This window comes from Lotus japonicus, chromosome 5 (genome assembly GCF_012489685.1).
Source record: "Lotus japonicus ecotype B-129 chromosome 5, LjGifu_v1.2".
NCBI lineage: Eukaryota > Viridiplantae > Streptophyta > Magnoliopsida > Fabales > Fabaceae > Lotus > Lotus japonicus.
The window spans coordinates 55,586,188-55,611,570 of record NC_080045.1 but is presented as its reverse complement, the minus strand read 5'-3'; the positions used below and the strand labels follow the sequence as shown (position 1 = coordinate 55,611,570).

The following is a 25,383-nucleotide window of genomic DNA, read 5'->3' as shown; positions in this document are numbered from 1 at the left end:
CACTGCAAGCAATGCAAAAGGCCAACGATGTTGCTCACATATTGCATCATTTGGGTACATTTTAGACTCGTTCTAAGTCTAACGGATCACATGTGTTTGAGATGATGGCTTCTTCTTTCATGTCCCATGTGTTTTGAAGAAATGTTAAAGGAGAAATCAGAAATGGTTTTTTTAAGGACCAAGAAATGAAATTGATTTGAAATACACACAATGAAGTGTGAACCTATATGGCCAGAAAGAACTATGTAGAAGACTCCAAATAATCTGACCACGTGTGATTCAAAGGTCCCCTCCTCACCCACCAGCTCATTTAAGCAGACACTAACTTACAAGCAGCAATGACATCAGGACCTGGCAACCCACAGAGCAATTGAACTTGATTTGCTCAACCTCCTAGCTACCTATGCTTGCATCACAACTCTGTTATGTGTGTCTAGTTTTTCAAACAAAACAATATTGAATCATCCATGATCCAACAGTACCAGGATCCAACCAAGCACACACAGCTTCCCTCAGAGTTCCAATTAGGGTAGTTCCAATCATCCATGATTGTTTCCATGCATGAATTGGCTATTGCTGCCGGAAACATCCACCCATATCTTAAACTCAAGTTACCCCTTTTGGATTCTCACTGCAGACATAGACAACCAAGTGTTTGTTTGGTTACCAAGTGTCCGGTACCTTCACCCAATCAGGATCATGATTTACAATGCACATTCACCCAACACAATGCACTTGTTGGATTGAATACATTCATCCAACAAAAATCCAAAGAGTGTTTGCATTCTGAACGTTGGTTCACGCAATGAAAGACTTTCTTCCTTTCACCGTTGAGGTGCATTAGAAATGGAGAACCTAAATAATGAGGTGTACAAACGTAAAACCAAACACAGCCTAAACTATCCAACAACATTCTGTGCTATCCTCCTTCTGCTTATTACTTACTAAGCTATCAACTATAAATAACCAGAAAACACAACAGCTCCCCTTCTGTTCTTGGCTCCCATTACCTACCTAGTAGCAAAGAAGCTATGCAGATATACAAACACCTATGCAAATTTGAACAACAAATCTACACAAACAGAATATATGGGCTAACATCGCCAGAGAACTTAGTCAATATCATTCATGGGATAAGAGGGAATTCCCAATAATCAAATTCAAAGTCAAACAAGAAACCAGCCACAAAAACAGATAAATCATACACAAAAACATATAATTGCAATCACACCAAGCTTAATCCGAATGTTGCCATTAAAAAGAAAGCTTAATTCATAGTTTAACATAAAATGTGCACCAGAAGAAATTATAAGTTTCTGTTCCTTTTATTTCATTGCATTTTATTTATTTTCAGAGCAAGAACCACAGAATGGTGAAGATGGAATAATCATAATAGAATACAGAGGAAAGAATGCCCTGTGAAACGAGGTCTATAGAAGAAGAAGAAGAAGAAGATAATACACAACTAATTGAAAATTGACTACATATCTGATATGATACTGTGTTCATAGAAGAGAAGAGAGAACAAATAATGAAACAGAGAACAAAAAAATTCAGAGAGAACGAGAGAAGAAGAGAAAGAGAGTCTTATAGATCAATGGGTATGTCCGTACAAGTCATATGGCGCCCACAGCGCGTCGAGAGGGCACGGCCGCTTCGAGTCCAACCGGAGCCACGGCTTGCCGCTACCGGACCAATGCAGGAGGCTCACCGGACCGGCATGGAGGTCCCTGCAGCTACCCCTCACATTATCACCGCCCAAACCATGCTGGTTCCACCGGTGCTCAATCGGCGCCACGTGTCCGGCGAAGACCAGAAGAAACGGCGGCAACGAACCCAGCTCGTAGATCCGATCACTCTTCTGAATCTCCATCCATTTCTCAATCCGCTTAGAGTACCCCTTCTTCCTCCACCGCACCAGATCTATCACCATCACGCCGGTGTTAAAGTAGCACGGTTTCCTCCCGGTGAACGTCGCCGACAACGACCGGTCGGACCAGAACGCCGCCGTGAAGTACTTGGTGAAATTCGCGTGACAATACTCCGGAGCTCCGATGGTCTTCGAGCCCAAGCTCGTGGACCACAGCTTGGAAATGTCGTCCACCACCACCAGATCGGAATCGAGGTAAATCACCCTCCCGACGCAGCTTTCGAGAAGATCGGCGAGGTAGTTTCTGGCGTAGTTCAGCGGCTGCTCCAACGCTTGCCTCACGGAGGTTGAGATCAGGCTCCGAACAGTGTCTGGATTGAAGTAATACACCTTGAATTTCAGCTCCGGGAAGGTGGATTTCACCAGAGACTCGAGATTCGTCTCGGAGACGATGAAGTGGAAGAAGATATTCTCCGGGCACTGGGAATGCTGGAGAATGGAGTGGACGGCGGCGATTGAGCCGCGGAGGTAGTCGACGTCGAGCGTTATCGCGACGTGCACCAAGGAAGGGTCGCAGACGCCGGAGATTGTCATCCGGTTTGAGCCGCCGCATTCGTCGGCATTGCGGAAGGAGTTGGCCTGGCGGAAGAAAAACCGGTCGTCGGTGTTGGATGGCGGCATCTGGACGGGGAGGCGGAGGTAGCCGTCGAGGTGGGAGGAGCGGATGGCTTCTGCGGGGTGGAAGGATTGGAGGGAAGGGGAGAGGAGGATGAGGAGCATTGCGGCGGAGAAGAAGCCGGAGAATCTCATGAGCCAGAGCATTTCGAAGAAATGGAAATTGAATTGGAAGAGGGTAAGGGTTAGGGTTGGGTTGGGTTGGGTTTTTATGGGAATAATGGAATTGATGGTGGAAGCGAATTGGTGGCGACCACCATGGAAACGGAGGAGAGGAAGAAAGGGGTGGTGGTTGGCACCGCGCTTTCTACTCCTTCTTCGTTTCTGTGTGGCAATGCAAATGGAGATTGATTGGTGTTGGAATTGGGAAGAAATGGTGCAGTGGTGGTGGCAGGGAAAGGAGGAGTCACAGGAAGGACAGGGTTTGATAGAGAAAGAGTGAGCTAGCCAGAGTGGCTTTACTCCTTTCCAGCTTGCTCAACTCAACTCAACTCTCAAGTCTCACCCCTTGGGATTTGATTGCAATTTTCCACCATAGAAATATCAATAATTATTTATTTACACCTCAAAATGAGGTGAAATGAGGTGGAGGAAGAGAGAGATAGGAAGAAAAGAAAAAGTAAGAGTGAGAAAGTATAAGATGTGATAGATGATAAGAGGGGAGAGATAGAAATAAAAATAAGTGAAAATGAAGTGTATAAAAAAAGAGTTGTGTATATATCATTACCCTTTCATGGCCCCAGGACACACATTCACATTTTTAAGAAGGGGAAAAATGAATGTTTATAAATAATAATATTAATACTAATTCCACACCTGGTTTAGCACAATTTGTAGATAATTTAGTACTTTAAACATCTAGTCTAGAGTTTTATCCCTGGGGCGCTGCCTATCGACTTAATGTCATATATGATGCTTGAGATAATTAGTCTCATGACTAACACTTGATAGCTGATTATCAATAAGGTCTAGCATAACTAGTAGATAGTTAGACACCTTTAGTCCAGAGCTAAGTTGGAGATATCTTAAAAAAAAATATATTAATAGGTTTTTAATATTTCTTTGAAAAAAATGTTGATATAGACTATTTTTAATTTGGGAGGACATTAAATGACAACAATAAAAACTTTCTTCCTCATTATGAAATGGAAAAGGCCTTGTATAGGGACCAGCTGTCCGTCTCTTCGTTCAAACTTCTCTCATTCTTTTGCCACGCTTCATTGTTATACTGTCAGCAATAATATTATATTATTATTTACATTGGATCATATTTATTATTGAAAAATAAAATACACGAGCTTTATTTTTTTATTTTTATAAAATATAAACTGTAGAAAAAAGTAAGTTGTCTTAATGCGCAGTTATTCGTTTCAACGTACGGTACTCTACGAATCTACTCTACTTTTTGGGTACACGAATCTACTCTAGCTACTACTAGTATCTATCTATGCTCCACTTTGCAGTTTCTTTTCTTTTCTTTTCTTTTTGTGGGTGGCTTATAGGAAACTATTTTATTCCATTCAATTTCATTGTAACTTCTCACAAAAAATACCTCATAACACGGATTTGTATTGATAAAATTGTAAAACGAACGGCCTAAATATATATTTGTTTTTAAGAAAAACGAGTAAATTACTCTCTTCTTCCCTAAGAAAAACTTCAATTACACTTTTCTTATCTTTTATTTAAAACACACACTCTTCTCCATGGAGAGGAACTTAAACTGAAATTTGCACTCCTCTGCCCTGAGAAACATTAAAGAATCTTTTTTTGGGTAAGTGAATCCCTCCTTTATTATTCATGTGAAACTTGTTTTAATTACCTTCTAAGGTCATGATTTATTTTTAATAGTCCCATACAAAAACATCTCTTTATAAGACACACCCTTAGATATATATACAAGACACATGACTTGATGTTTTCAAGAAAAAACGCTTAAACCTATAAACTTATTTCAATAAACTTCTGAATAAGCCACTTATAGAACATGTGTTCATTGATATAAGCACAAGCACCCTAAGAATCACGAGTAGCGAAGTGAATCTAAACAGGATTTTGTATTTTATCCTCGAAATAATACTACTAGAACAAGGAATTCCCAATAATTTAACCTTTTCCGGCTTTCCCAGTTGAATATTGGAGAAACTCTTATTTAAGTTATAATAATCTACTGAAACTGTTCAGAACAGCATATCTGCAAAATTGGCTTGGACAAACTTGTAATTGTATTGTAATTGAAGGTGCCTACAATTTCTGAGGAGCCAAACTCAATGGTGAAGTTTTTCTCCCCCACAATAGGTCCAATATTCTATGTTCTTAGTGGGGATCCATTAAAAAGCTGACCAAAAAAATCAGGCCTCTTCTTGCTATGTACGAGTTTTTTGTACTACTGCATCTGTTGCACTACGAGTTCTTGATAGAAATGAAGCAGAAACATTTGAAAACAGCCCAAACAAGCCAGAACTAGATCCAGGGGTCTCGGCTTCTGTACCATTGGAGAGATTTCTTTCCTTAGAAATCCGACTACTCTGCTGAAAAAACAGACAAAAAATATAAGACAAAGTAAAAATTACAACAATGAAAATAGTTTCATGAACTGACATTGCAAAAAAGTTTTACAGATACGTACAATCAAAATATTCCACCACTTCATAAATAAAACTCATAAACTAAAATAAGAAAATATCAAACCAGAAACATGGCAAGATATAACATGATGTCTGACTGTCTGTATAAAGCTCTTTTGCATTGTCTATGTATATAAATTAAATTTATGTAACTAGGCTTTGGAAGTTTGAGAAGAAAATATTTCATTCCAACAGTAATGGATATAAACAACTCTGTCAGCTGTGTCACCTGTCAACATGTATAGTTATGTGCTAACATCAATGATCTATTAAATGCACTAAAGCAACTATAGCCATGCATCTATAAAGGAGATATGGGAATATCGCATGGCGATAGTTGCATTAGTGCATTTTATAGATCATTGATGTTCGCACATAACTATAAGTTCGCATAGCTAGATCATTGATGTTAGCACATAAATGAATCAAGTAAATGAGAAATATCAGACCTGGTAAGACCCAGCAGGACTCGGCAGAGATAGTGGATCAGTTGACAGAGTAGGAGGCAAGGATCCAGTCTGTTGGTAGGAAGGAGATCATCAAACACACAATACCAAGGTTGCAGCTAACACTTTCAATTAAAAGCTAAGAACAATCAACAATTACAGGCGCTGCATGTCCTACATATGTTTGGATGAGAGGTGAGGAGAGGCAAGGGAGGTAAGGGAAAAGTGGCACCCTTGTTTGGAGGATTTTTAGAGAATACCCTCTTTAAAGACGGGAAGGGAATGGGAAGGAAAGGGAAGAGTTGTAAAAATTACAGGGTTTCTTTGCTTGAGTAGTAAAAAGAGGGGAAGGTGTAGTAAAAAGAGGGGAAGGTTGAAAATACGTTGGAATAGAGGGAAAAAAAGAAGTTAAAAACGAGTGCATTTTGTTTTCCATCTTCTCATGTTTCAGTTGTACAATGTACAAGTGAAAAGTTTTTTTCCTCCCAAACTTGCCATTGTCCCACGGTCCCACCTATCCACCAACTCAACCATGAGGACCCTAGAAATATAAGGAATTAAGCATAACAGAACAACTCTGCTATAAATTGTTATTTGTTTGTTTATATATTCCCGTATGATTATAGAAGTTACCCTTGATGGTGTAAAAGGTGGTGGCTCGAGAGATAGCCAGGGAGAAGCTGATTGTGCACCCTGCATAATTCAGATTAGAGTTAACACAGGAACAAATTTCAAAGGAAAAAGGGGGGGCAGTGACTGAAATATAAAGCCAAACTTAATGACTGTATATTGATTGTATGGCTTATAGTTAAATAAAATATCTACATGTCCGATGAACAAAGTATATTGTTAACTAAAATAATTCCAAGTAATTTACAATAAATATTACTATCGCAACAAATGTATAATAACAGTTCTTTAAAAAGGACATAGTCGCAGTAATAACTAAGCCTGATAAAATAATTACCCGGGAAGAGGGTGAATCTGGGGGTAGCTCAACAATGGACGGCCTGGAAGAACTGGATGAAGATGCCTATAAAATTTAAATCATGTTATTAATATAGAAAGTAATATAAAGCATATCTCAAAATCAGACTGTGAAGTCAAGCCAGACAATAAAAATTAAAAATTCATTTGTAATGAAAGCTGGTGCATGCCTGAATATACTCTGGGGTCCTGCTATTTTTTTCCAAAGTCTTGGCACGCTGACACAACCAATCCACACCTTTATTTGTTTCCTCCTAGGCAGATAGAAACAACAAATCATGGGTATAAACAAAATCAGTCCCCTTAAAAGATAAGAAGAATTATTATAATTAAATAATGCAGTGACATAAATTTAACAGATTATACCTGGTTCCATTCTATTTCTTGGATTTTAGATTCCTGAGAAGTAATCAAGCTTAAGTTAAACATCCAGCAAAAGAACTAAAGAAATAACTGAATTCTTGCAAATGACTTACGATAACATGAAGTGCAACATGAACTGACTTGATGTCACCATTCATAGCATCTGCCTCGCTTCGTATTACAGAGATCTGTAACAGAATACATGTTGTTGTTAAACTGTAAAGAAGCCAAAAGTATAAACCCTAACTTCTATACTGACCTCCTCCCTTGTATTTTTGCTAAGGGATAGACTTTCATCTAGACCTTTATCGACACGATTAATTTTTGCAGATAACTTTTTCTTGGCATCCTGAAACCATTACAGATAAGTAAATATGCATCCTCAAATACTCCATGGTAAAACAACCATCAGCAATTTTTTTAAATATCAAAAGAAAGTCAGAAAAATAAATTGAGCATAATGCAGACTTCAAAATATCATTATTATAGAACACAGAAAGTTCTATTCAAAATTAATTTTATGGGAAATACATGATATAATTAACTTGTTTAATAATAGAACCATACCATGCATCATGATGAAAAATGAAAAAGCAGGTCAAGCACTTAACTATGTCAGAAAAAAAGACATGATTAAGATTACAGAGAACCTTGCAGATAAGTCCACATAGAAGGGCCATTTGAATGCTTTTTATAAAGAACAGAAACTAACTGAATTTTCATCTCTCTGTCTGTTTACAGCTCAGTAGACTATAACCAATGACCAACACTTTTTTTTTAAAAAATGACCAACCATGCACCCAAGACAAATTTATATTGTCGTTGAAAAATGTCCCACAATGACATTTATCTTGTGTGTATACGCGATTGCAGTGTTACAGAAGTACCACACATGGGCACAATATATAAATAAATAAAAAAAAACAAATATCCAAATCAAGTTCATATGGTCTTCTCTTATATAAATCTACATGACTGTATTATTTTTGCCAAAAAAAAGGCTATACTAATAGAACATTTTATGCCATCACTAATAGAGAATGCCTGTGTTTTACTTTTAATTTATGAACATGATGTAAGAAGAACAAACTATATTGTAAGAAAAGGAAATTACCTCAATTGATTCATAAACCTTCCCCAGCTGATTACCTATAGATGTGCAAGCATCAGATAAACCACGCTTTGTTGCAAACATCATATCAGGAAGCTTCCATCCCTGCAAAAATAAGGAAGGCCATAAAACAGTGATCTTCATGGAGAACATACTTGAAGATAGGAAGATTATGCCATTATGGTAAGAAAATTGTTAGAAAAAAACTTAGATTCAGTTAAAATGAGCATCCTGCTCTGGCTTGAAGTTTAGTATAACTAAACCTATGACATATTGACATTGACGGACCAAGTAAGTAGTAAGCAATTGCTGGATTTTTTTATCATCCAATTTCACAAAACTGATTCTGCTCCAAATCACATAAATAAGTATTGGTAGAAAAATGAGATGATGTAAAATGAATTGCGTTAGGAAAGCAAACTCTCAGAAAAGAATGATAAAAGCTGTTTGGCTAAGTTAAATTGAATATTAGAGCAAGTTATTCATCCAGGAAGCAACCACAACAGCCCAAACAGCCAAGCATACCACACTAATCATGTAGCTATATAGCATATGGCCCCATTAAAAGCACACAAACTTAAAATTGAGTTAGAAGCTTCCTGCAAGAATGTATTACCAACACATCCTGTTACTCAATAAAAAAATCAGAGAAGAAAAAAATGCTACCTTCCACCAAATGTATCCATATCCAACCACAACAATAACAATCACGGTGACATACTTTCTTCCACCTGTAAGACAAAGCAGGTCAGAAAATAGCAAAAAATAAGATGTAAGGAAACTTTGATTAACTTATGAAAATTATGGACACAATCATAATCTATGACCAAATCAGTGATCACAGAGTTTGCAAATAAAAAATTTAGCATCTCTTAAATTCATGAAGAAAGAATAAAAGGCTCCTGTAATGTAAAAGGGAGTAGATAACCAAAACCTGTTCCACTTGCATTTACAATAGTGATCGATCCATCTCTACCAAGACGTTGTAGTTCCTGCTGAAGGCTGGCAACCTGTACATCAAAGGTCTAATCAGCATTTTCAATTAACCTCATATTACTTAAGTTTTAGAAGTCAATTCAAGAAGGAGAAATAGCAATTCTATTTTAACTACTGACACTTTTAACACCTTCTGCGTAAACTGTGAAATATCATCATGCTTTTACTGAATTCATTGAATGTAAGAAAATATGCAGCTAACAGCTGGAAAATTATATACAGCTTATGAAGTTATGACTAACACACACATCCATCCCTTTTCCAAAACAATACATAGCAACTATTAACAAGTCTCCTGTGAATTGCATGGTATTTTTTAAATTTAAAAATAATATTAAAAGAAAAAAAATTAAGAGATAAAAACGAAAATTTTATAATAAAAGGTATATACAGATAAATGTACATACAAATAAATGTTATAAACAATTGTAAGAATATAATAAATTACCTGATTTAAATATTTAAAATTATCAGATCATTAGATAAATTTTAAAATGAATTATTTGAATTCAATGTGTAGATTGTAGAGGATAACTATATTGAATAGAGTTTTCATTTATTTATATATACATATTAGGGGATGATTAGTTTAAATTTAAAATCAATATGCTGTTATTAAGGGATAAATAGCAAGTTGAATTTGAATGAATATAAAAAATCAGAAAGAAAAAAAAAATTAAAGAGGCCGCATGGAGGTTATTTAGAAACCCATGTGGTTAACCATGGCAGCAAGATTAGTGAATGAGCGCCTCATGTTCAAGTGTGGGTACTCTCATTTAATTTAGGGGTGGATAAGCATTTATATGTTTTAAGTGTGAATGGAAGAATAGGGTTCACAAATTTAAAATTTGCATTATCTACAAGTAAATTTACAATCCTCAAGCTATGATCACTGGCTTTTTCATATAATGCACTAGTAGCACTCTACATAAGGAGATCATAGTGATAGGAATAGTGAGCCTCCAATTACAAAGGTATATAAGAGGAAGCATGAGTGAGTTGTAGGGGATTACTGCCTAGTAACTAATTGGCTGGTCAGTTAGTAATTGGTTAAAAGTTAGTTAACAGCTGCTAACTAGGTAGTATAAAAAATAAGTCAGTTAGCAGGGATACAGTTGTTGTATTGGACAATTATGGAGTAGGATGAACTGAGATACTCGAATTCTCGTAGTTCACTCTTGTAATATCTCCCCCGTTCTTGGTTCTTATCACATTGAGAGGGAAATTATGGTTCTTCGGTAACATTTCATTTCTTCCATTCCTGCTTGGTGCCAGTTTTATCACATAGATAACATTGAAAAGAGTAGTTTGAGGAACTTCATCTATTCCCCAAGCAGCAGCCCCAGCATCTGCTTTAATAAATAAATTACCTAAATGGAAACAAGATTCCATTCCACCCGCCCCCACCCTCAAAAAACGAATGCTAGCAATATCATCTTACAAGGTCAAATTCCCGTTGTCAACTCAACTTATAAATAATCATATCATACTAGCAGCTGACGGTCCTAGAGGATTCAAAACGCCTAAAAATTAACAAATAGGATTTTGCAACAATCTTGTAAAGCTCAGGTCATACTGGATTGTCATCCGCTAACAGTTATAGATCATAACTCCTTAATAGTAGCATGTCTGTAGCAATGAAGCCATGTCTCTCCTTTGTCAGAACAACATTCAAAACATGTTTCTGTCATATTTATGACTTTGTATGATGCTATATATTTCAAACTATATAAGTTTTAGTAAATTATAGATTAGTACCTACTTCAGAATGGTGTAAGAAGAAAAACTAGTACAGATACAACCTACCATAATACTTGAGTGAACTGTTTCACTTTTTGAAACATGCAAATGAAGTCAATCGCAAGTACCAAACACGTACTTGTTGAGGTTGGCACATATATTATGTATATTAGCATATATATAAGATGTTAAAATATAACTTTACTTGTCATGATTTATGAATAAGACACAGATACAAGTAATACAACCATATGCATAAGCTCAGAAATCAAGAAAAATACAAGATTATCTAAGTGATGTTAGGCAGGTTGCATGAGACTAGACCCAACTATACTAGGAATTATTCTTAATCAAAAGTAAATCTAATCAATAATTAAAAACAACAGCAACATGCAGACCTGAGCCATCAAAGCATCATTACGTGGCTTCTTAACAGTTGGAGGAGAATCGACTTTGAACCACGTAGCAACCTGCCCCGAAGAAAAAAAGCCTATAATCAGTATAGATCCAGCACCGTTAGTTACAAAGTAAATGCCAGCTACCACATATTCAGTATATTACAGGAATTTGGACCCAATAACCAATAAATAATAATAACATCTGAATAATGCCAAACTTGAGGTTTTTAAGATGAAGCATAAATTGAAGGAATGAGACTGAACATCTGAAGAACATCCAACAACCAACCATATCTTGAAAAGTGGAATCAGCTATACATACGGATCGATCAACACCATTGACTTATAAGAGAATCACAATGATTAAGTAAAAATATTTATAACAATGTCTTTTACTTTTCTCTGAATAGTTTCTCCTAATGTTTTAATAGGTCTTATCCTCCTGTTTTAATTAAACTATCTTCCATAAGTTTTACTTGATCCATTTTCCTCAGTGGAGCCTCTATTGGTCTTCTCATATGATGAAACCACCTTAGGCAAGTTTCATAACCTTCTCATTAACAGATATGATTCTAACTTTCTCCTGAGTACTTTAGTTCATATTATTACCTTACTCACCCACCTTAGCATTCTTACCTATGCTACGCTCATTTTTTTCGGCTCTGGTTAACAGAACATTTCACTAGCCAACGTTCACTACTAGACCATCATTTATCTTAAAGCCGTCCAGCAAAACTCTCCTTTTGAGTTTTATAGACACTTTACAATCACAAATTATGCCAAAAGCATTTCTACCTTTCATCCATATAACTTGAATCCAATATGTGCCATGCCCATTAATCTCCAGATCAAAACATGGTTATTGTTATCTTGCATCTTACTCACTCTATATTGGCATATATTTCATCACACTCCTACTTAACCAAGATCCCTCGGATTACAAATTGTACTTTTTTTTAGTCTAGACCACATGTATCTTCCACTGAAGCTCTCCCTTCCGGCATTTTCACGCAGCTTATTACCCGGGGCATGAACCAGAAGCCTCTAGAATTTTTGCCAAGAAAAGCACAATATAAATGAGCTGAGACAATCCTAGCATTTGAAGCTAAGGCTTGGGTCGTGAAGGAGAAAGAGCTACTCAAGCATGGTTCATTTATTTAAACAACACGAATTTAAAGCTTTCCTTTGGCTTGTTTTAAGAAACTTGAGCTAGTCCTGTTTTGTTTGTTTATGGCTTGATTATTCTCTTTCATTTTATTTAGTATTTAGTTGACATCTTCATGATAGAATATGACATAAAAAATGCTATAAAACGGAGAAAATATACATTATTTTTTGCATCCATAAGCTATTACATGAAAAACTCATAATCTCTGGCTATTACAAAAAGAAATTCAAAAGTAGATTTCAATGCCCACAAAAATGTTCAACACATTACCTAGTGAACAAAGAAATAATGAAATAGTAATTTTTCAACTTATTATTAGTATAGTAATTTCCTTTAAAACGCCCTCTACTTGATTACACAAATGCATATACACATACATACATTTGTATCTGTGTGACACAAGCACACGAGCTATTCATGAGCTTTTAATGACAAACCTATAAAGCTTGAGCTTATCTAATATATATAATTGAGCCCAAGCTCAAGCTTGAACTTGTTTGTTGAGTCATACAAACAGGATTGATTGAGCATTTAACAAGTTGAGCTCGAATAAATCATGGATAGCTTAACTCGTTTACATCCCTAAGCACAAGCAGAGTTCTGAACTTAACCAGCACATAAAAGACAAAATCAAGAGGCACAAGCCTTTATGAAAAATTTAATAAACATCTAATGCATCTTAATAAGATAAGATATATGGTAGCATTACACAGGTGGAGAAGTCTTGACGAATCAAAGAGTGTTATAGCCATTTATTGAACCCTATATGTTTTTCACGGATTTACTGTGTATCAATAGAATCAAATCGAACTCCAAGATGAACATTTTCTTCAATATTTTCCCCTTATCTAAAGTCCAGCATTGCAGCCTATGTTTAAATGCCAACATAAAGAGGAAAAAGTTATGCTTTCCTTTCTCAAGTCATACTCATTTTACTTACCAAACTAAATTCATTTAGAAGGATCAAGGAACCCCATAGGTCCCCTACTTTTACCGGTACTCATATACATTCAACATAACTACAAACTAAACCCCCATAACTTCACTTCTCTTATCATAATCAGCATCTTAAACATACTACTTAGAACATCAAAAAGAGGAAAATTGTATTTAACACATGAAACCGGACCTATTCGAATGGCTATATCTTTCAATCTCTACAATCATCACCACAATAGACGCACACATCCTTCACCATAAGCTCACTCACCCACATACAGTGAACAACAAAAACTGCAGCACCAAAACAACTAACCTTCCAAGCACCAGATAAAACACCAGAGACATCCGGCAAGCGCCCTTCTTTCGCAAAAACCGAACCAGCAATGCCTAAACACACAAACATTCACACTGAAGTCACATCTCCATCAATCAAAACCAATTTATCAAGAATTCCATAACCATGATTGCATGAGTTTAGGGAACAACAAAATTGGGAGAAAAAAAAACGATCGAAGCTAGGGATCAGAAGAGTGAGTGATGAAGACCTGCACCGAGGAGGATGGTGAGCTTCCCGAGTGAAAGAGCCATCGGCGCGTGTATGTGTGTTGGCCAGTGAGCGAGCGAGCGAGCACCGGCGGAAACCAACCACTAGTGGTGCAGTCTGCGGCGAAGCATTTAGGGTGAAACGGCGGCGTTTAGAGCTCCGGCGATGTGGCAGAACGAGAACGCCGAAGTGAGAATTGGGGAACAAGGCAACAAAATGGTACACGACCAACGAAACGAAACCCTTTTCTCCTCGATCGACCCTAGTTTTTGGAGTGGCGGTGTCTGTCTCAGTGTCTTGGTGAATAGAATAGGATACCTGTACCCGGGGAATCTAAGCCGTGGGATTTATTTATGCTATAAATAACGGTTGAGATTGATTTAATTTGGGAACCGGTTGAGCCTGTGGATTACTCATTGTTAAAGTTATTTACGTTTTGGGGCTCGTAAAAACGGCTATTGAAACAGTTAAACCATGTTGTTGTCACTTATAAATGTGATGGAAATAACCTAGAGTTAATGTTGTGGTACCAAATAAATAATGTTTACATTTTCTTAGTAGATAACTAAATAGTGCTTCATGTGATCTTGCCATGACTGGATTTTTTTTATTGATAATCGCGTTCATCACCGAACTCTTGTGTGGAGAGACCTTAACAGAATTTCGCTCTTTAGAGAAAGTGTAACATTCCGATTTTCGATCTGATGACTGGCCTCATGTAATAACACGAGTCTTTTCAGCACGATTTATCCTCAATCACGTGTTTCATGAGAAAACATCTCGAGAGTTCACCATCACAATATTGTTCCAAAGCAATCCTCGTTAACTTTGGAGTTTTTATGAGTTGGGTTACCGAAAAGAAGAAGCATCTTGTCGTCATGAGTAGTATCAATTCTGTCTTTTATGTCATTCTCAGCTGTATAGTTTCATACCTATATAGCCTCATATTACCTCTCATTCGGGTGCAATATCAGTTCATTTATGTGTCCCCTTGCTTAAAAATCTGCCAAGGAGCTGCACTCTGTCTATGTCTTCTCATTGCATCGACGATCACTCGCCTCCCCGTCAACCCCTAATGTCACATAAAGCACCAACACCAGCTTAATACTATTTGGTCCATTCAATTACAATCACATACTTCTATAGTATGTTTTGGGTGATTGTGTTAGCCCTACATGTTTTATTATAAACATGAATTCTACATACAATTTGCTCATTAAATATCCTATTCAAATCATATATCAACACTCTGCTGAATACACTGATTTTGGAGCGCTCGACTCACTTTGCTATGCTTCCTCACAACCTTCGACAAGGCACAAATTTTCTCCAAGGGCTATTGCTTTAATCTTTATTAGTTACCCTAAAAATACAAAGGGTAAAAGCTCTATCATCTCTCACCAAAGTCTTTTTTTTCATTAAGGAACGTAAAAATTTATGAGAATGTTTTTCCCATATGATAAGCTTTAGGAAATAGCATTTTGCACATGCAAGTACATTAATAAGGAAATGATAGTTGTTGTTCTCACCCATCAAATCTAGTTTCACCCTTCTTAAAATGGCAAAAAGACAAAAATGTCATTAATGAAACAACGAAACTACTAAAATGATATTAATGAAGAAAAAAAACATAATAACTCTCCACCCCCTTCCACACATCCTCTCTCCTCTTTCTTCCTTCACCAACACCACTCATCTTCATCACATCTTCATCATATGTTCATACTCATCTCCAAACTCAATCTCCATCTTTTCTTTTCTTTTCATTTTTCTATCCTCGTCGTCTCCCATACTCATTTGTTTGTCGTCGTCGTTACAGTCGCCGTTTTCAATTTTTTTTTCTGCAGCTAAACTCACTTTAAAGTGTGTCACCTACGCATTTTAAAATGCGTAGTTAACGCACTTCAAAGTGCGTTTAACTGCAAATTTAAAGTGTGTTTGGTTGCAAATTTCAACATAATTGATATCATATGATTTAAAAAAAAATATGAAACCACTACAATAAATCAAGTTAGAATATTTGAAGATTTATGGTTTTTAAAACTAAAAAAATAGAATATCTCAAAGACGTTTTTTATTTCTTTTTTAGTTTTCAAATTAATGTTTTTTTCTGGTTTGGAAAATATATGCTCAAATCATTTTTTACTTAAATATGTTTTAGTCCGTATGATTGTAGAGGAAATCAAATTAGGTCCCTAAATTTTTTTTTTCTTTAAAATGTAATCATTGAATTTTTTTTTTAATCAAATTAAGTCACTTTACTCAATTTTAACCCGTCAACGGTCCAGTGGCAAACATAGTCAGTTGAGGATGGCCACGTAGACCTTTTCACATCAATTTTATTCCATGAAAAATATTAAAATTATATTTTAATTTAGTCCCTCTTCTTCCACCACCACTTTCTTCCTCTTCCACCTTCATCTTCTTTCTTCTTCATGATGAAATTCTTGTTCCTTTAATCTTTCCCTCCAAGTGCCTCTTCTCACTACAAAAACCATTTACCAAAACACATAACTCCAATCCAGTACACATACAATTATCTATCACCCCACTCTCAAACCAAGTACAAGATTCTTACCCATCAGAGATAATGTGGAAAGACAAGCTTCTCTCCTTTGAACGAGGCCCAAAAGTCAAATAGAGAATTAGGTTCATGGTTTACATATTTCCACTTATAAAAGGAAAATGTTCATTGAAACCCGGGGTTATGACTTGATAAAAAGTTGTATGTCTTAAGAGGTTCCTACTCTACGTGAACGACCATCACTTTTCTAACCAATAAAAACTCAATTGGGAGAAGGGTCGGTGAGCTAAAGAAAATGAAGGGATTTGCGGAGTGAAATGTCAGAATTTAAATCATGGTAAATGAACTAATTTACTAACAATTAACAACTACTATTGGCCTATAAAAAATCAATTAAAAGTAAATAATGTTAAATTATCTAAATATAAAGAACTAATCTCATGAGTCATGATTACCAATCGTGAAATATCTTAATACAACCAAATAAGAACAAAACAAATATTGAAAATGTCATAAAATCACTTATTCATTTGCATATCAACTTTCACTTTGTTACATAATTTGGGCTACCTTGCTTGACAGAAACTTTCAGCAAAAGGAGAATATTACATGTCCAAATTCCATAGCTAGGAACTTGTAGTAATTGTTATGATTTCTATCACAATAGTTTCATATCTACATATTGCAGTGATGTTGACATGCACTAATTAGGTCCAATTGGGAAGCACGAAAAACCAACTAAGCTGATAGATTTACGTTGCAGATAAGATAAAGCCCCCAAAAACACAATAACTAAAAAAAGAAAATAGAAATGGATAGAAACAAAGAAATTAACATAAGAAGATGCTACTGTTCTTGGTAACTGCACGACAGTTGGCAGATTAATCTGCGGCGGCGATTCCGGAAGCCTCGTGCGGCGGCGGCGGCGGCACCATGTGCTGTCCACGTGCCATGAGCAGCGACTTATAGATCTGTAAGATCACCTTCTCATCGTACTCCTTCTGCGGCGCCCTCGCGAACCAACCCGGGGCGGTGCACGCACCGCCACCGAAGCTACCGGCGGAGGCGCCGACAGTGACAACCCGCGAGTTGGCGAGACCCATCATCATCTTCACGTAGGCATCCCTCATCCATATCAGCATCTTCTTCGGCGAAGGGATTCTCTGGATTCGGATCTTGGGTGACAGCTTGATCCTCCACCGCCACAACCGTCCCCTCCGTGTCTGGGTTGTTCCCAGCTCCACCCGGTTCCGCCTCCTTCCCCGGCCCGACCCATTTATCCGTTGGTATCCTCTTCTCTCCCAGTACTCCTTCAAACCCTTGTACACGCTGGCTGTGATGCCTTCCATGATCTCTTAAATTCTTGTTGTTGTTTTGATTCGGTGAGTGAATGAATATAGGAAAATGAAATGAGAGAATGGGTGGGTGAGTGAATTCGAAGGAAGAGAGATAATCAGGTTAGGATACATGCAGACAGAAGATTAAGACTAACACATGGGCATGCCCACACTACTAAGTAATTAAATATGCTTTTTTTTGTAGTTTAATATAGCATCATGTATTAATGTTATCTTGAAAAATGATAATAAATGTACGGATTGTGAGGCAAAGCCGGTTCATTAAATGCGACAGCTACACTGGTAGCTGTAGGAATTTAAAGACATCTGCATAAAATATGATTTGGTAATATGAATAAACAAAAATATACTTATAGTAAGGAAAAGAATCAAAAGATACTGAATGAGACCGATCCTATTGGTTAAAAGTTGTTGTTTGAATATTTAATATTAAAAGTTTGATTTTTATAAGACGCATACTTATGATTAAACCAAAAAATAAATAGGAAAGGAATTGTAGTTGTGTGATATTATGATATGTATGTATGGCGTAGACATTCAACATATACCTAAAATTAAAAAGAAAGAGAAGATATAGAAGTAATATATTTGGTGTATTTAAGATGTGATAAAAAGAAGAAATATAAAAGAAAAAATAGTGTACATGTTAAGTGTATCCACTATTAATAATAATTTATTTATTTATTATTATTAAAATTAATAATTCTACCCATCCTAGCTTGGTCACAATAAAAAAATAGATTATGAGATAATACACAATGATGCTCACGGGAATTCTGTTGAAAGAGAAAAACAATATACTTAATGGGTAGTGTTGATTAAAGAAGCAAATAATAATTTTACTTTTTACAAAAAGGACGAGCAATAAAACAACCTTAATAGGTCAGAGACTAAGACAGAAAAATAACAAAAGTAAAAAAGAATTAGAAAATTTCCAAATTTAATATTTATTCTATAAAATTAAAATATGTCAAAATTTCATTAATCACTATATTTAAAATACTCACCCATAATGAAAATAATATTTTTAAAATGTTTTTTCCATTCATATAAAATTTATTTTTCATCATGTCTATAATTATAGCATTTGACGGCCTCACCCAATGTGTATAAAGCGAAAAAAAATATGAATAATGCAAAAAAAAATAAAAATTACTAAAAAGGGTAAAAAAAAATGGTATTTACAGGAATGGTGTGTTTTTGGCCAGCTGGGAGCTTGTGTGGCAAGAGGGTGAGATTTGCTCACTATTACAAAAAATAGTTTTCACATCGGGCGAAAAGTACTTTTCACATCGATTATCAACCGATGTAAGCAAAGGTGATGTGGTATGTCCCCAACTTTTCACATCGGGTATACAACCGATGTGAAAAGTTATTTTTTACATCGGGCGCGACATATAACCGATGTGGAAAGTTATTTTTTACATCGGGCGCGACATATAACCGATGTGAAATCTCTACATTTCACATCGGTTGGTAGAGAACAACCGATGTGAAATCGATACATTTCACATCGGTTATTCACGCAACCGATGTAATTTCTCTTTTTTTTTTCATATTTTACATCAGCTTATATTCTAACCGAGGTGAAATCTCTTCTTTTTTTTCTTTTTTTTTTCAGTTTTTTTACAGTAATTTGAGCTGAATAATTTTACATCACCAATCTTCTTTAAAAAGAGTAATTCACTGATAAGTAATAATTGATCATGCATTGCCAAATAAAACTGATCATGCATTGCCAAATATTTTTTTGAAAAAAAACAAATATACATATAAAATATAGGAAACGGTCCAAGACCGAAATACAAAGTAACTGCAAAGTAGCCAAAACAAAGGATGGCTAAACAGAACAACAAGCTACAATAGAAAGAAAGATAAACTAGCTAAGCTAAAGAAAAGACTAAGGTAGTAAGGTCTCGAACTACTAAGCAATAAGATAGTAAGAACTCTAAAGCTACTAATCCAAAGGCAACAAACTGTCCAAAATTTTACCAGATATGAAAAAAAGGGAAATTCTGAAATGGCCACAAAGAATGACAATCAGTATAGGCAATGCAAGAGGAGTCAAGTAATCAAAACGCCAGGCATTTCCTCTGCTTGCTACCTTTTTCTTCTGTAACATTCCACTGCTTTAGTGTAAGTACAAGATTCTCATAAATAAAAAAATTCCTAATATTACATGATAATGCTTTAAACCCCATTGAAGAATATAAATGCTAAGAAGTGAAATTGATCCTTCATTGCAGGGAAGTTATACATATGAATCAATGAGACCTGCAGTTCAGATTACCAGCATCTATCTCTCGAAGCTACTAATCCAAAGGCAACAAACTGCACAATACAAAGAGAGCTAAGGGAATTCAGACAGTTTAGGCACAAACCTGATAAATTCTAAGGTTTATACAAGTCAAGAAAACAAGTTGCCCAACTGTTTCGCAAATCATACAACTCTTCTTCTTTTAATGCTGTTGGATCATTGAATACCTACAATTTGTACAATGGGTTCAAATACAAGGTTTGTGACATTTTGATGAAGAACGTAACTCAAACAGTATGACAAACTAGGAGACAAACATTGTTGTTTGGAAGAAACACAAGGACATGGAAAAAGTCCATTGTTGTTTGGAAGATTTTTATCAGCAAATTCTAGAAATTCAGTCACTCCATTATTAAACTCATGACTTAATCGATTAGCTCTCATCCAACTACGATCCATAGCTACGTTCTGAAAATTAACAGATATTAAATTACTTTATTGTGCTAATCTAGATCCAAAGTTAACATTACTGACACTGGGACCAAACTCATCAACATTTTTCAAATGATAAGCTAAACACAACCTTAGAAAATAAACTTACAGCAAGATGGAAGAGTTCTGCAGTGGCTGGAAGAGCTTGCCGGAGCTGGAGTAGGTGGAAGAGTTCGCTGAACAGCTGGAGTAGGTGGAAGAGTTTGCCGGAGCTGGAGTAGGTTGAAAATTTTATGCAATTGCTCCACCTACAAGACAGAAAGTTGTAGTTTCTAATCACTTTTTTATACACCCAAGCTTTATTCACAAGACCATTAAAGAACATGAAGAGAAGACTGTAAAAAACACAATTCACTGGTGTTTTTTTTTAATAAGCTAAAGTGATATAATATAAAGGGGTACTAGGGGTAACCCATCCCTATACAAAGAAAGGGAAAAACCAGCTGGAGAAAAACAGAAAAAACAAGAGCTGCTGTTTATGCAGCAAAGAACTAACTGTAACGACAGCAAAACCAAAGGAACTATCAAGCTAAACTAGCCAAGATTCCATCAAGAAACTACAGACCCTGCAAGTACTAAACCAATGAGCCCAAATTAAAGATTAAAGCCTACTCAATACTAGGCCTAACTACAATGCTCCCTCCCCAAACTATAAATTGCAGGACCAAAAATGAGATACAGCTAAAGAAAATTGAGACAAGAGAGCCAATTCCAAACACAATTCACTGGTGTATTTTCAACTACTACCATATGTAAGTCAACCTAATTGATCTTCAATGAATTTTGAAAAGGCACTATATGTAAAACACTAGTGCAATCTGAATTTTCTTGTACAATCATGAATAACAGAGTTTCACAATGACAAATTGAATGGAATTCACGTATACTGCCAGTTTCTTAGAATCATGCTTTACCTTGGATGTGCTTCTACTACACGGTATGTGATGTACTCTAATAGAGATATTAAAACCTTGTGTTTTAGTCTCCGAAGAACAAATGGCCTCAGAACTTGGTGCAGACGATTTATGATCAACAGATTCTCCTCCTCAGAAAGTAAGGCCTTGTTACAGACAGAAAACAACACAAATAGCATATAAAAATACACAAGGTTAGAAGTTACTCATCAAGACTGTACAACATCAAATGAACAAAATAGAAATTATCCAGTGCTTACTTCATCAGCTGAATTATCTCCAGAACTCTCAAATGGCTTATTAAACCATTGAGAAAAGTCCTCTGATGAATTGAATATGTTTGGCAACAAGAAGTTCAGTAGTGCCCATAGTTCCTCAAGACTATTCTGCATAGAATATAAAAGAAGCCAGCATCCATACCATCAATATCACGGAAGGAAGACTAAAGACATAGATGAGTCTCTATCAAGGGCTGGCAGAAACTTCTCTATATGATCATACAAAAAAGCACAGGCATATATTTGAAATCCACTTTTAATCAAATACAATCAATAATCCAAAGAAACCTGCAACGGAGTTCCGGTTAACAACAATCTGTGCGAGCTCTGATAGTGTTTCAGTTCAGCATTTAATTTGAATGAAGCATTTTTTATGCGGTGACCTTCATCAATTATTACATAATGCCAGAGTTTTCTTGTACAATCTGAATTTTCTTGTACAATCATGAATAACAGAGTTTCACAATGACAAATTGAATGGAATTCACGTATACTGCCAGTTTCTTAGAATCATGCTTTACCTTGTATGAATCGCAAAACCCCACCAAATTAAGCGACTTCCATCTTCTTCCTCCAAGTGTTAGCAAACTTAGGTTTTGAGAGAAGCACGAGCGGCGGCGAGTCACGAGCAGGAGCGGCGGCGCGTCACGAGCAGGAGCGGCGGCGATTCACGAGCAGGAGCGAGGTCGAGGCTTAGCAACGAGCAGCGGTGAGTGTTAGCAAACTTAGGTTTTTTCCGGCCGTGAATGGTTGAGTTGTGCGTGTTTGGATATTTTCAGTGTTGTGTGAGAGACTTTTCCCAACGGTTGTATTATATCCGATGTGAAAAGTACTTTATTAAAATTTCAAAAATGTCACCGCATTTATCTTTCACATCGGTTGTTATATCAACCGTTGTAAAAAATGTTTACTAATTACTTTCCACATCATATATATTATCAACCGATGTGAAATCTCTCATTAAAGTTCACTATAATTTCAATTTTGCCACCGCTTTATCTTTCACATCAGGTGTTTGTGTACCCGAGGTAAAAACTCTGATGTTAAATCTATATTTTCTAGTAGTGGCTCCACCCAACGCGAATCCAAAGCATTGAATTCGCCCCACATAAAACGCATGCAAGGCATCATCAATCCGTCAGAGAAAATTCGCCTCAAAGAAAACGAATGATGTTTGTAAAGGATTCGCCTCATACCAAACGCATCCCTGTCATGTACTGCAAAGCCAAGGAATCAAATCCCACCTTGGGAAACGAAGGAATCTCACTGAATCTGGCACATGGAATTCGTTTCATATAGGGCGAATCCATATGCATGCGTTTTATGTGGGGCGAATTCAGTGCTTTGGATTCGTGTTGGGTGGAGCGAATCCCACCCCCTTGCCACACAAGCTCCCAGCTGGCAAAAAACACACAATTCCTGTAAATTCGATTTTTTTTACCCTTTTTGGTAATTAATTTTTTTTTCCGCATTATTCATATTTTTTTTTTCGTATAAAGCTATAAAGCATCTCATTAATAACCTCGTCGCTACGTGGGTGAGCTGGGACCTAGTCGTGACTGGATACCATAAATTTTTGGATATCTGGTATTTGGATACCCAAATATGCTTATTTCATTTGCGTTGTTTTTTTTTTTAATTCATAATTACATGACTATAGGAACTTGCATATCAAACTATATAGAACCTTTTATTATATGTATCTAAATACCGGTAGGATTTGAATCTTGGACTTAGATAATTTAAAACCATTAAATATTATTTAGCCTATCTATATCTGTAACTATAGAGGAACCTACTAATTGCGAAGGAATTTACGGTGCACAATTGAATGCTTGTGTAAGGTTACACAAGCTACTTTTGACCTGCAATAGCAGGTTTTTCCGGTTTTTTTAAAAAAAATAAAAAATACAGATTTATTAATTACAATAATTAACTAGTGATAATTTTAATTAAGTTAAATAGATCTACTAAACTTGAATTTTCCAGATTTCAGAATACATCATTCATCTTCATCTCTCTTTCTTCCCCATGACCCACTACGATGAACAACGACCAGGTCTTGCACAACTCCATATTCTCCCTCAACCTCCCCTCCATCTCAACCATGCACCGCAGGACCTCCGTCGCGGATTCCGGTAACAACTATCGTGAAGTTGCAAGAACCAAAAAAAAATTCAGAACCAACCTAGAAAACCCAAAAAAAAAAATCAGAAGCCATAGACCCAAACAGATCTGCGAAGGCCTCTTCTGCTATAGTCGCCACCTCCTCCATCCCCCACCTGCAACCGAAACCGAGAACCCAGATCTACAAACGAACCCAGGAACCAAACCAAGAACCAAAGGGTGTTGTGGTCGCCAGAAAATGCGCCGACGGAGGAGAAGCAGAGAGGGAAATTTGCAGTGACCCATCACCAACAGATATCAGAACCCCCATCTCACCCTTCAACAAAACCCCCCAAACCACTATCAAACAGAGAGACAGAGAGGAGATGAAGGAGAAAACCCAGCCACCACAGATCCAAGCAAATCCCACCGTCCTCCTATTCTGCCGCTCCTCGTCGTGTCAAGATTGTGGAGTATCAGACCGACGTTGCTCTTCCCTTTCGCTCTCAATCCACTTCGATTCACAGGGCGAGTTTGGATCTCGTTCAGCAGCCATGGGTCGGATCTAGATTTGGGGTCATCAAAGGTAACACATTTTCACCTGATTTGGGGTTGTTGGTGCCTATGATTCAGATCTGCTTATGAGGATTATGAATGTTGATTTCCAGATCTGAAAAATAAAAGAAGGTTGCAAGATAGAGCTTGGGGAAGAAGAGAGGATACACACATAGTTAAATGATAAGAAATAATAGATTTTTTTATTTAAATTTCTCATAATCTGGTGTTTGTTGGGTCTGTGGTGGCTATGGAGGCCTTGGCTTGGTGATTCAATTTTGAAATAATAGCAAATGGGTTCCAGGTTGTTCTAGAATAATGAAAATGATAATTAATAATTTGTTTATTTTCAGTTTTTTTTGTTGTGGGAGAATAAAGATGAAGAAAGAGTGATATAATTGATGGTGAATAAATTTAATTAAGGATACTTTTTTTTTTTGAAATTAATTAAAAAAAAAGTTGTGTATAGTAAATGAAACCAAATGTTTAATTAAGAAAATATGTTTTTTTGATTTTTTTTTAAAACCTGTTATAGTGGGTCAAAAGGCCAATGTGCAACCTTGCACCACTTTTTACTTGTGTAGGTTAAATTTTTCCACCAATTGCATAGCTATTTTTCAAAAAAAAAAAACATAACTACTATGCCAATATTATTAATTTTACACGTATATAAACAATAATGATTGCATAAAAAGTAATTTGATATGTGTAAGTAACTAAGAATCATTATCATTCTACACACACAGGTAAGCTAGCTATCTCTTGAGTCTTGAGATCAACTCCAACCTCTCGTCGCTAATACAGTACAGTTATCTAATTAATTTACACCTAACATGGCGAACAGAGGTACTGGTATGTGAATTGATGTTAAGCTACCTGAAAAGAACCAACGCTACGAATCAAATCAGTGGAAAAAGATGCTACAACAATGGCATCAAATAATATATATAACAAACATCATACAAATTCAAACTTATCCGGTTTTCTTGTCTCCCTTTTCTCTTGTCTCACTCACCTGGATCGTGTGTACTA

At 36.2% G+C, this 25,383-nt stretch overlaps 4 protein-coding genes and 1 long non-coding RNA gene across 9 annotated transcripts; 1 reads left to right on the top strand and 4 right to left on the bottom strand.

The window, feature by feature from the left end:
• Positions 1–1,303: 1,303 nt before the first annotated feature.
• On the bottom strand, positions 1,304–3,064 carry LOC130717954 (probable galacturonosyltransferase-like 7). Its single transcript, XM_057568368.1, has one exon. The coding sequence runs from the start codon at positions 2,690–2,692 to the stop codon at positions 1,595–1,597; it is 1,098 nt and encodes a 365-aa protein (XP_057424351.1). The 5' UTR covers positions 2,693–3,064; the 3' UTR covers positions 1,304–1,594.
• Positions 3,065–4,480: 1,416 nt separating this feature from the next.
• Positions 4,481–14,143, bottom strand: LOC130718130 (uncharacterized). Of its 2 annotated transcripts, none has more exons than XM_057568614.1 (14): positions 13,869–14,143; positions 13,637–13,710; positions 11,214–11,285; positions 9,014–9,089; positions 8,746–8,810; positions 8,083–8,184; positions 7,228–7,317; positions 7,082–7,156; positions 6,972–7,004; positions 6,776–6,859; positions 6,586–6,651; positions 6,252–6,311; positions 5,622–5,690; positions 4,481–5,073 (listed from the first exon to the last, which is right to left on the bottom strand). In XM_057568614.1, exons 1-14 carry the CDS (start codon positions 13,909–13,911, stop codon positions 4,912–4,914), a joined length of 1,071 nt encoding a protein of 356 aa, XP_057424597.1. In that variant the 5' UTR covers positions 13,912–14,143; the 3' UTR covers positions 4,481–4,911. The 2 variants fall into 2 exon arrangements, with proteins under 2 accessions (XP_057424597.1, XP_057424596.1); XM_057568613.1 differs by having other exon boundaries at positions 4,481–5,076; positions 13,869–14,140.
• Positions 14,144–16,899: 2,756 nt separating this feature from the next.
• Positions 16,900–17,993, bottom strand: LOC130720854 (uncharacterized). The gene has a single exon (XM_057571556.1). The coding sequence runs from the start codon at positions 17,738–17,740 to the stop codon at positions 17,273–17,275; it is 468 nt and encodes a 155-aa protein (XP_057427539.1). The 5' UTR covers positions 17,741–17,993; the 3' UTR covers positions 16,900–17,272.
• Positions 17,994–19,770: 1,777 nt separating this feature from the next.
• LOC130720881 (chromatin structure-remodeling complex protein SYD-like) lies at positions 19,771–22,176 on the bottom strand. 4 transcript variants are annotated; one of them, XM_057571584.1, is made up of 6 exons: positions 21,979–22,176; positions 21,673–21,798; positions 21,413–21,558; positions 20,608–20,746; positions 20,131–20,233; positions 19,771–19,862 (listed from the first exon to the last, which is right to left on the bottom strand). In XM_057571584.1, exons 1-5 carry the CDS (start codon positions 22,135–22,137, stop codon positions 20,141–20,143), a joined length of 663 nt encoding a protein of 220 aa, XP_057427567.1. In that variant the 5' UTR covers positions 22,138–22,176; the 3' UTR covers positions 19,771–19,862; positions 20,131–20,140. The 4 variants fall into 4 exon arrangements, with proteins under 4 accessions (XP_057427567.1, XP_057427565.1, XP_057427568.1 ...); XM_057571582.1 differs by having other exon boundaries at positions 19,771–20,233; XM_057571585.1 differs by lacking the exon at positions 20,131–20,233 and having other exon boundaries at positions 19,771–20,099.
• A 1,270-nt stretch (positions 22,177–23,446) lies between these two features.
• On the top strand, positions 23,447–24,703 carry LOC130718734 (uncharacterized). The gene is made up of 2 exons (XR_009012777.1): positions 23,447–24,382; positions 24,465–24,703. It is a non-coding gene; the product is annotated as an uncharacterized LOC130718734 (long non-coding RNA).
• The last annotated feature ends 680 nt before the right edge of the window (positions 24,704–25,383 follow it).